We start from the raw sequence: 12,438 nt of genomic DNA, 5'->3' as shown, positions 1-12,438 counted from the left end.
GAGAGATGTTTCTTCATTAATCTGCACATCAGAACAAAGCTTGAGAGAGTGCTACCAGGTAACGTGCGACTAAAATAAATAATTGTTTCATTGCAACTAATGATTTTCACATTCCTTCAGCATTTCAAAATAAAAACAACATGAGCTCTGAGCATCCTGATGCTGCGCCCTTGCTGATACCAGCAGCAGCTCTGAGTCCCTGAAAGCTGTGAGAAAAGGCATGCCATGCTTAAAAACGGCTCCGCTCAATTTATGGGCAGTCACGTCTTCTGAAAGAAAAAATGAACTGCATATTCATCTCCTGTTCTCAAATTTCCCTTGCTCCCTTCCTAAATGATTCTAATGCTTACTAAAAAGGCAAAGTCCTGATAATCATCTTATAATTCCCTTGCTTCTGTATAAATTTCATTGTATTTTGAATTCAGGCACTTTTTCCTAACATACACAATTAATAAGTCTTTTCTTGTTCTCTTCAGAACATTACTTTCATTTTTCTTCTCATTTAGAGATCTGCTGCAGTGCTCTGTGCTGCCTGAGATTTGCCCTTCTTCCAAAGAATAAGCCTTTGCATGTATATTGCATTGAGATGGAAAATTCTGTTATCGTTTCTGAAAATAGCAGCTGAAGACAGAAGGACTCAACCCTGACAATGTGGAAAAAGAAGGCGATGCTGAAGCTCCTCAGTAACACAGGGGTCACTTGAGTATACTACTTACTGATTTTGGGTCAGAGAACGATATTCTCATCCCCCAAGCATCAAGTGTTTTGGTACCCACTAAAGATGTCCTTTCTACATCATTAGAAACCTAAGCTCCTACGAAAGACAAACAGGCTTCTTTTTAGATGCCTGAACACTCTGACTGATCTAACTTTTAATCTTTGTGCCTCACTTCCTTTGCTGTAAAACCATTCTGACTCTCTGCCCAAGACACACAGGGTCTACCTAACCCCCTAAATCTACAAATTATCTTTGAGTGCCATTAGGTACCCAAAGTAGGGCAGAAACTTCTGCAAGTCTCCTCAATTTGTCTCATTTTCTCAGCCTTGAGCACCATTTGGAAGAACTAGTGGATACCTCCGTGGATGAAAACGAGTTTTGAATTTACTAGAAGGATAAACACAAAGCCACTCTTACACCCAGAGGAGCTGAGATGAGGTTCTAGGCTTCACACCATCCACATGGTAACAGCACTTCTCAGGGGCAGCCACAAATTCATTACACTACTCCGAAGTGTGAGAGCACAGACGATAATTACCATTAGTGGATAGGACTATGACCTCGGCTTTAGGACCATGGTCTAGTGCTGGGCTACTCTACATAGTTGCAGCCAGGTCTTCTGGGTCACTGTTCCTGAGGTTTGCTCAGGAAGGTCTTTCTTTTGCAGATGCCTTTCTGAGCTACTCCCATACACTGGTGTCATGGCCAGGAAATTAGTGTTGATGCTCTGCTCTTAAGCCCCCAGGGAATGGGAAGAACAGGAGAGAGGTTGCCAACCAGAGGCTGGAGAAGGAGAAGTGGTTTTGCACTCAAAGTGCCAAGCAGAGCTGACCACCCACATAGCTGCAACCTAGTGCCAACATATTAACTTTGAGGAGATCTCAGCTCATTCTTCATGCTACCTTCATGTGACAACTGTAGGATAGGATGCACTTTTGTGCCTTCAAGGGAACTTGTGAAGCTAAACATAATAAGGAATGGAGAAAGGAATCAGAACTCCTGGATGAGAAACCAAGAAAGAAAAAGGTCTGAGCTTATGAACAGTGTATGGTAGCATAAGCGCATTTATGTATCCCATTTTTGGAGTCTACTGTTACCCTTTTTTACACATGCTATGGCCTAGGGAGTGATAGAAAACATGAGCATCCCACATACTACCTTTCTGCAGGGCACAGGCTATGCTCACTTAGCCAAAGCATTACAGAAGACAATCCATAGCTTGGACTTAACTACTAGAGCAAAATGTTAGCACATTTTCAACAAATTTAGGAACACTGTGAAAGAGGATAAAACAAAAAGATTACAATGCCTTCTAAATAAAAACAAAGCATTTGGCTGTTTATGCTTCATCAATGAAAACTTCTCCAGAAGGAAAAAGCTTTTTTTTTTAACTTGTGATAGTAACTAGAAGATGCAACACCAAATATGCAAGAAAAATCACAAAATATACATGTCTGGACTTATGGAAAAATATTGTGAAAAACAAAATGTCAAGCAGCAAGGCGGAAAGAGAAACTAATGGAAACCCCTTTGTCCTTCTCTCCCTTTTTCAGAACTTAAGAATACTGATGGTTGTGCAGAAGGTACACTGAATGCAGCAGGAGAACAGACTCTGTTTCTAGCCATCAAAAAGACCAAGAGCTTGGCAGATTAATTAAGCTACCAAAGAAACATCCCCACTGGTGGATATGGCAGCATATGGGGAAAAAGTGTGTATTCCAGATGGCGATGGGGAGGGAGGACTTTTTTAGTAACGATGACTGCTTATAGTCCTCTAAACCCATCTTGCTAATGGTCTTCTGTAGCAGCAGAAACCTAACAGCAGAAACCTAACAGGTTTCAGTGGCTTACTATGGGTGTTGTTAATAACACTGACATTTAGTTTACTATAAAAATAAGAATTAATTAGGTTTTTTACTTAATAGAAAAGTCAAGGCTTATTAAAGATGACACTAATTTCTATCAAAAGGTAGCAGTAGATCAGAAATACACTAAATGAGGCTTAAAGATTCCCATTAACTTCTTAAGTTTTTAATGACAAGCCAGAGATGAAATCCACTCTTAGAATTCTGAAAATATATTTAAAAATTTGCATTAACTGGTAGAAGTCCCTTAATGCAGTATGAAAATTGTCCAAGACTATGGGCAGAGGGAAGGCTGGCAGGGGAATGAAGAGAAAAATCACCTAAATCTCTTGTTTTACAGTGAAAGATGCACTAATGCACAACAGCATGTTGTCCTTTCCACCCGGCAAGGCTACTACAGGAAGCAAGTTCCCAAGTCAATGATGATCCATCCCACCAGATCGTAAGAGATTAACTTCCAGGACAGCTAATAAACCTGTGTTAAGTGGTACCATGGCAGTAAGAAGTATTTGTTGCTGAGGCAGCTAAACTCTGTTCCATGTCTGCAGTTTACACCGTAGGCTGTACCACATACAGGGCAAGAGGCTCTGCAGGTACCAGAAAACCACACCAGAGCCATTCTGCTGGATACAGCTCAGACTTGTCATCACCACATAATCACGTGCATCACGCTTTTGCTGTGCAACAAGCAGATTGTGAATGACTTCTTCGCACGCTACATGAAGGAAGCTTACTTTCCCACACAGGAACTACCCCTAACCATAGTTCATTATTTATGCTCACCTCAGAGCAAGGGTTGCTCCACTTGGAAGCAGAGCAGTGGAAAAGAGCCTCTGAAAAGCCAGGAACTTTGGCAAGTCTCATGCATACGTGGTGCTGCTCTCTTGAGCTAAGATACCAAGGTTTTTACTAGAAACTCCATGCAATCACAAGCTGCTACTGCTTAACTTAGAGCCAAGCCTTCCCGCTCCTATATGAGTTTTAGATGTGATACAAACAGGGCTTCTGTAATGCTCACTCACCTGCAGTCAATACTCTTTTGCTCAGCCCCACAACACAGAGCAAAGCAAAACCTATAGGACTGGCCCCAAAATGAGCATTTTGTTTCACACCATTTGCAAGATCCCATCAACAGCCAACACAGGTGCTGTTTTGATCCTGCCCACACACAAATCAATGACAAAAAGCAAACTCATTCACACAGGTGGTGCATTTCACCACCCTAAAAGTCAGGATTTTCTCATACCCTTCATTTAATGCCACTGCTGTCAAATCCGTAACATGTTGTAACAAAACCAGCCTTTATGTAACCTAATAAATAAAAGTCACCGAGGCAATAGCTATGCATAAATTTTAGCTAAAAACATTTTGTTAGAAGAACGTGAATGTCCTCTGTAAAGCGGGTAGCGTTTTAAAATAATGTTCTAGCTATTGTTAATACTTTATTGCTATTCATCATAGAACCATTAATCATGGTGAACTCATTTGGTATTAATGTGGATGTCAAAGTACTTCTGTTGCACTTCAATTATAACTCAGCCTTTAAAATGCTGCCAGCACTACATGGAAAGCTTTGAAAACCAAATTTGAATAGTCTGTTCAAAGGTAACTACAATCGCATTCTGGCACCGAAAAACAACCTTTTCCATTCCTAATGCCTACCCTCAAGGGGCTGAGGAGCCCAAGGGGCCATGCCCTGACCCTGGGTGCAAGGAACAGGGAGCCCAGCAGGAGGCTCTGTGGAAGCTGTGGCCATCACTCCCAGCCAACATGAGGGTAGGAGAAGCATTCCTTTCAGCTGCTTCAACAGCAGCAAGGCCATACTTTCAGGCCCCTAAGGAGATTTCCTTTTTTTCCTGTGATTCCCCAAGGCACTACCTTGCTTCCAGAGCCAAGTGCTTTGTTTTTTTCTCTGATGTGTTGTTTTTGTTTGGACAGACACTACAGAGAGGACACATATCTACAGCCTACTGTCTTTAGAGATGGCAAAGGAGTATGCAATACATCAGAGAGGGCCTAAAGAAGCTGATACCCTGACCTCTCTGATGGCAGTTTTAAAAAACCCAAATCTTTCTGGTCTCAATAGGCACTGAAAGAGGAAAACAGGCAGCACAAAATTCACCGTGGACGTAAACAACTACCAGCTTCTTGCCACCAGGGAGGGCAGGAAATTGTGTAAGTTTACCGTGACAAACCGAGATTTTTTTGCTCCCTCGGTGCCAGCAGAGCTTCCAGCAGCATTTTACATATAGAATCAAATGACAATCACTCAACAATCACAACGCTTCTCATCAGAAACCTTGTTAAATGGAGAAAAGACAAAAGACTTCCTATTAGCTAAGGAATTTTTTTTTTTTTTTTTTAATTCTTGTATATAATTTCCATTCTATTTTATCTAGGTCATCGATGTAACATGTAAGCACACAGCAAAAATTCCTACCTTGGGAGCTCTGGCATGTTTTCCACATCTGGCATCTTTGACAAGGCTGATATCTAGCAGCTCAGTCTCCTAGAAGGAAAAATTGCAACACCGATAATTATTACATTAGTCAAAAAGCCTTGTTGTGTTAACAGTGCCCCACTTCCCACATCTGCCAGGGGTTTGTCTGTTTGCAATGATGCCTGTCCAAACTGAGAACAGTTTCAAGGATGCTCTGTTGCATTTAAGCTATTCTAACAGCAATACTAAGACCTTAGACACATAACTTGTTTTCCTTAAAAAGTGCAGGTCTCTTATGATATATAGAATATATAGAAGCCATACAATTTGTTTTCCTTAAAAAGTGCAGGTCTCTTATGATATATAGAATATATAGAAGCCATACAAGTCAAGCTTATTTCCTGGATCACTAAATACCAGTTGCTCTGTGGGGTTTTTTCCTTCTTTTTTAATACAATTTTAGCATTTTCATGCTAGTCACAGTATGAAAAAGGCGATGTTATAAACAGAAAAAAACTACTTTATTATTGCCAGAACATTTTGAAAAGTGCACATAAAACCCAAGAAGTGTTACATCTACAATGGTAACAGGTTCCAACAATTTTGGTGACTACTGCTCAATAAAACCCATGTACTTTTGACAGGCATTTCATAGTTCATACGCTACTCTCAAGTTGTGGGTTACACAACACATGCTGTACTTGGAATAAAACTGTCATGTGATGACAGCTCCTGTAGGCAAAGTTCTGTCCTCCCCTACACACATGTAACATGAAGACTCTCCTTTCACAGATAATCTCTTGGGTCTCCACCCTCCCTGACAGTGCCTGGCAGCACGGGAAGGATGAGGGCTGAGCCGAGCCCACAGTGCCCTAGCTGCACCTGCCAGTACCAGCCCAGTGGGGTGTACCCACCCCTTCAGGATCAGCACCTCTCCAAACACGCGGAAAATTATAGCCTTCAGCCAACATCATTTTCCCCAATCTCATCCTGCAACATGGCATTTTTGGATGTTGCCATGTTGGTTCTTTCTTGAATGTCTTAACATTTATGGGCAGTGAGCATTCAGAAGAGGAAGGATGCTGGAGACTGGAGCAGCACAATTCCCAGCTGCCAGCTCCCTTGCAGGCACGCACATCCACACGGCGTTACGTGTGCTTTGCCAGGAGCAACACGAACTGTCCTGCGAGACATGGCAAGAACATCTGACCTGATTTAGCATTACTTAACAATCTTAAAGCACATCTTAATACTGTCCGCCTCATTTATACTAGCATTTGGACTAATAGTCCATGTTAGCACGGTTCAATTAGATACTAAATACAGTCTAAAAGTACTTCAGCAGGAGTGTGACCACACTGCAATTAGAGCTACTCCAGTTCAATGCACATCAGCCTTCCAGTAGTAATTGCAAACCCTGTGTGGAGAATTTGAAATCTCTGTGCTGGACAAAGCCACTACTTCTTTTCTTTTTTAATTTCAAGGAGAAAATAAAAAAAAAATAATTTCTCACGGACATGTTCTTTTGCCATCGGATATTTTGTATCCTTATTTCTTTTACATTTATGGGCCCACTCCTGCACAGCTCTTGTAGATCTTTGTTGTCTACTAAGACATAAGCTCTACCACCAAAATTTCATGCGACCGTACATTCATCACATTCCCCTCTGTCCCCCATATCAATCCCAATTCTCTTCTGTTATAGTACCTGCTGAACTTGCATGAGCACCTTTTCCCTCTTTAATTAGCTTGTTTAGGGGAAACTTGCACTTTTGAGATCATTATTTTTTGGTCTTACTTACCTGAAAGAGGACCAGGGTAACAAAACTTGCAGGGATTAGGAAGTAGTATAAGCAGGGTCGTAAAAGGTGATACTTTCGAAATGTCCTTTGGCAATAACCCAAACTGCCCAATACATTCTTCTGACAGTGCTGCAGCTTCTCACATGGACAGCTGATCACTGCACATAACAGCTTGCCTACAGTTGTCCCTGCTCCAGCTCAAAAGCACCTGATGGTTTGTGACTCCAATGTATAGTTCCAGTTTGAAGCTGGTTTGGCTTCCAGATCTAAACTATATTGACTGCTGGCCAACATAAGCACAACTGACACCAGAAGTTTAGGGCAAAGCTCAATACTGAGTGCAGAAAAGCCCTTAATGCACCAAACTCTGGGTAATCTCTCACTATTTAATGAGACAACTGTGTAAGGAATATCTAAAAATTGCAGAGGACAGTGAGCACTAGCTCTTCATCTCCCAATGTAACTGGTCTCCAGGCCTGGATGGGGCCAGCTCCTCACCAAAGGGAAAAGAACGCAATGATGAAAAAGCAATGCTGATTTTTACCAGGCACAGATCTGTCCCTAGGTTTTCTGATAACATTCCCACATTCATATCATTCCCCTCTCGGTGGAATTTATGTCTTGAGTCCCAGTTGATGTTTGAGTAGCGCAAATACATCTTCATGTATTTTACTTCTTCTGAAATCTAGTCCATGCCACCATCTCAAAATGCAGCGTGATACTCCTACTGCTCATGTAGATGCTACAAATTATTTGTCAATTAAAACTGAATTTGTGCCCCCTCCCCTTTCTTTTTAAAGAAGTAGTGGGAGAAGGGAATGACTCTGTTACTCTCTCAAGACACTCCTGTGAAACATGACAGTGCCAATTACATCACATTACCACCCAGGATACACCAGCAGTGGAAGGTAAATTGGCTCCTCAACACAGGGGAAAAAATAAAATAAAATAAAATTGTATCTATCTATCTATCTCTATACACATACAAAATCAGAGAGAAAAGAGCCAAAGCAGCACTATGAAACAGCTATGTGTGCAGGTATGGCAGCAGGTGCAACTTTAAATAGAACTGGAAAGCGGCACACTGGATGGCTTATCTTTTGAGTTAATGCGTACAGCCATTGAGATACTGGCAGAAGCGAAAATAAGGAAATATGGCAGGTTTATCATTCAGATCTATCACACTCAAAGCAAGAACTAAGGCGGGAAACAGAAGAGTCACAACATAATTACTGGGAGAAGGAGACAGGACAACACTGCACAAAGAGCAAGAAATTGAAAAGAAAACCAGGGCTGAGAGCCAACCATGAGCATCAAGAAAAAGGAAGCCAACGCAGGGCAGAGACAGGCTGAAAGTCCATCAGCAGAAACCGCAGAAAGCAAACATTCAGAGCGGAGCACGGAGATGATGGCTCTTCAGGTTTACAGATGACGCACCCAGTAAGGGCGGACATGCCCATGTTTGTTGTTATCAGACAAGAACATGGCCTTTTGGGTGAGAGGCCAGGGGTTATACTTACCACAACGAACAACACTTGCACCCCAAAGCCACCTCCAGCCCACTGTGAAGTGTTCTACAGAAGCTACAGGCACACGCAAACCATGTTGTAAAAATAAGATTTTGCCGACTGAAAGGACTGACAAGCACTAAAAAGAGTCTTTAACAGCAAACACATAAGAGAAATGAAAGATGCTGAAGAAAAATGGATCTTAAAGATGCTGAGCCACACATACAGTGAATTTCAGACTTTTTTTTTGGTTGGATTGGTGTGGCATTTTAGTTTTTTATGAAAAAGAACAACAAAGAGAATTAATCATTTATTCACTTAAAGTGCAACTAGACCTCTCATAACACAAACATAAAAAGACCCTTTTAGTACATTAGAAAGAGACACAGAAAAGGAAAAGGCAACAACCAGCACCCCCAAGGACAGTACGAGAAACCTGAACAACCCTGCTTGTCTCAGCATCCTTCTGGATGAAGGAAGATGAGGATGTACAGGGTTGTTTTGGAGTTCTGAGTACTACTTTCAGGCCACTTGCATGCCACCATGCCACTTGGAGAAAATGCAATAACTTGAAGACCCAACATCTAGCAAGGACAGTCTAAGAAGAATAGGGGAAGAGTGGAGTTTCGTGAGGCTACTTGGGCAAAACCAGCTGGCATGGCTGTAGGAAAGGCTGACACCCTGCTGCACTGTTACCTCTCTGACATAGAAAGCAGATTTCATAATCCTATCTCTAGAATCCTTTATATCCCTATCTGACAAAACCATTTAATGTGGGGGGATTCTCTCCTAGGTGGTAATTCCAGGAGCCACAGGAAAATAAAGTCCAAAGTCTCAGCCATCGTCAGGTATCAGAAAGCAACGGTCCAGCTTCCATAAGTACATTTGATATGTATGTTCAGGTCTGCAGAAGCAATAGCCTAATAGGTGTTGTAGCCTATGCTCTAAATTAAGTAGATGAGAGCAGGATATGCATCCACACAAGGTGCCTCTGCAGGCAGCATTTAGCAGGGCTTGGATAAATCAGAATTCATAATGTACCATTTCTTAGAAGTTCTTTGGTTCAAAAATACCAAAATCCCTGGAATTCCCTGACCCCTGGGCACTTGCTTTCATCTTTCAAACAACTAATTAAGAGGACAGAGAGCAACTTCCTCCCAAATGAGAGAAAAATTTCCTATTTCCCTGTTGCAAAATGTGGACAGACTTACTTAAGTACTTGACAGAAAAATGCGCTATTTCCTGTGCAGCAAAACAGCCCAAGCCCTCCTCTGTTTAAGTCAACATTAGTTTTGCTACCAACTTCCTCCATGCAGGCTTGGAAACTGCACTCTGTGCTGCATGAGGCACAAAAGCCATAGCAATTGGGGAAAAAAAAAAAAAACCAACAACAAAAAACAAAAACAAACCAACAAAACAAAACCCCAAACAAAAACACCTCTGCAAGTCCAACTTTTCCCTGTTTAGAGACCTCCAGTCATTCTGTTGGGACTTATTAATCTTGCAATAGAGTAACATCTCTTAATGCAAGTGGTAGATCCCTCCAGTAATTTATAATACAGAAATTCCAGAGAAGTGAATTATTAATCCTACCATGTTTGTTTTCAATTAGCAGCTGAGACAGAGATGCATTCATATAGTGCTAGATTGTGCAATCTCACTGTTATGGGTGAGCACACATTCACAAAAGCAATAGATTGTGCAACCCTCAGTGACTGCTTGAGCACTTATAATTAGGCCCATCTGAATTTAATATAGTAACACCAATTTATACCAGCTGAGGATCTGGCTCACTCCTATTTTAAACTGCCCAAAATTATGCCAAGTGAATCACAGTGTCTTGGGAACTTGCTTGTGATGTAAGCTCAGCTACAAAGCAGGATTCCTTATCGATCCCACTGGAGAGCTCTGCTGAAGAGCCATCGGCAGCACAGCTGGCTGAGAGTGGGATCAAGTGTCCTACAGAATTTCACAAAAACTATGCCAAGGAGACATAGCAAAAGTGGGTGTACATTACAAGAGCTGCACGGGTTAATAGGTCCAGATATCTAATTACTTTACTTATATGCCTAACAAAAATAATTCCATTCCGCTCTGAGTACTCACTGTGGCTGAGTAGTTGTGTATTGCTCTGACCTATGTTTGTTCAGCCTCCATTTCCATGCCCCTTCTGGTCAGACGTTCTTTTTTCCCATTGTATGAAGTGTTGCTGCATGCTGCCAGCAACTGTGGAGCGCCGTTCTCACGGTCATGCTGCTGCAGCCATTGCCGTTTAGGGATATGGTCTCACTGATGCACAGCTAATTAAACTCTAAAAACTGATTTTCCACTTAGCTTTGAAACCTGCTGCATCTAGTTTCAAATCTGAAGAGGAAACTGTGTGTCTGGAAGCTTATCCAATTCTTACAATTACTAGTCCATACAACAGAAGACACAACACTGCCTTCAAAGTTTGTCTGATGCAGTGCTGGCAAAATATACATTGAATAACTGAGCCACTTTTGTAAACAAGCACCATTTTATGCTACAGGATGGCAACATCTGGTGAAAGTTTCCAAAGGGAAAAGGCCATTTTGCTGAAATAAATTTCAGACAGGAAGTTAAACATCTTCTAATTGGGAATAGTTAATGATAATGAAATGTTTCTTCAGCATAGAAAGACTCCATTTCAACATTTTCTGAACATGAAAGCACCGAATATTTCTTGAAGCAAAAAATTATGCAGTTCTAGGTTACTTTTATTTTTATTCTGCATTTAAAAAGTGTTATTTAAAATAAAAACCAAAAGTGACTAATTTCCTTACAACATGTTAGAAATAAAACATTAAGATCAGCATTTGAAATTTGAATCTGATTGGGAACAATTACATGTTATGCTAAAGAAGTATCTAGCCCTATAGATTCAGAGTAAATATATATGCAAACCCAGCAATTTACAACCATTTATAGAATACATGTCATTCAGGTTTCAGGGATTTTGACAGCGTGCTGATCAATCAGCCACACTCAGATTACTTCAGGATTGAAATTCTCCACAGTGAGAGTGAACATTTAGCGCCGATTTAGAAAGGGTGCTTTCACAGCTAGGGGATGTCATACATAATGCCCCTGCTAAAAACATATGTATTCTTCCCCATTATCATTAAGACTAATTGAATGAAACACAGTCATTTGTCTCCTCATCTCAAAGGAAAGCTGTGGAGGACTGGTGAGGTTGATTTAACAGAAACCTGCATCGACAGGTACAAGAAGAAATAGCAAGGCTGTCAAGAACATTAATGGGAGCTGAGCTAAGGTAGCGCTGTGTCTTCCCGAAAGTCCCATTATATAATTCAGAAGCTGCATTCCACTAGACACAGCCAGTTCCTGAATAAACTGTCTCCATGCTTCCTCCTGGCAGCACACAACTCAATTATCAGGCATCAAAAATCACTGGCTGCGTCAATAAGCAAGCAGCACAGTAGCACGTACACCCTGAAGTCAATGGTAAAACTCCCTGACAATAGTGAAGTCTTTTCCTGCATAAAGTTATTCTTCACACATTCGAAGTATTTTATTACCACCCCACCTACTCTTTTTAACAGCCATTGAAAATGATTATATTAATGCTGTAGCTTGTCAACCTGCCCAAAGCAACCAGACCTCTTCCAGCTCCTTGCAGGTGATGCTTTCCTCACAGAGGTTATGAAGAAGCAACTGCAAGGTATTCAAACAATAGAACAAATACTCAGGTTAAACGGGACATGTATTTCTAGATTAGCCACTGGCTTCCCAAAGGGTTATTAAAACTTTTCGTGTGTTCAAACTTGATTGAAGTGATTCCTTAATTCTCTGCACTCTAAATATCTATTACAAAATCCAAAGCCCAAAACAAAAAGAAAAAAAAAGGGCAAGAAGCACAGCTGCTCCCAAGGGGCAAGAGAGAGAAAACATTTTGCTACCTTCACTACTTCACTCAAAATCACTTATTTTCAAATGCTTCTTTTCTGGCCAGTAAATGCTGGCAGAAAATCACTGCAGCCCCATTCATTTCAGGCCCATTCAGAGCATGAGGCTGGGCACATTTCACCATACACACAGGGGAAGTTCAACTCCTGGACCTTTC

The 12,438-nt window shown here is 41.2% G+C and overlaps 1 protein-coding gene across 1 annotated transcript in view; it reads right to left on the bottom strand.

Moving 5' to 3' along the window:
- The window catches only part of PLCB1 (phospholipase C beta 1), a 399,681-nt gene that overhangs the window by 283,154 nt on the left and 104,089 nt on the right, over positions 1–12,438 (bottom strand). The window contains exon 3 of the mRNA XM_086460815.1: positions 5,024–5,092. Coding sequence (XP_086316941.1) covers positions 5,024–5,092 — 69 coding nt within the window. The remainder of the gene's footprint in view (positions 1–5,023; positions 5,093–12,438) is intronic.

This window comes from Leptosomus discolor, chromosome 2 (genome assembly GCF_034619465.1).
Source record: "Leptosomus discolor isolate bLepDis1 chromosome 2, bLepDis1.hap2, whole genome shotgun sequence".
NCBI lineage: Eukaryota > Metazoa > Chordata > Aves > Leptosomiformes > Leptosomidae > Leptosomus > Leptosomus discolor.
The sequence above is the reverse complement of the archived record's forward strand: the minus strand, read 5'-3'. Positions and strand labels throughout refer to the sequence as shown.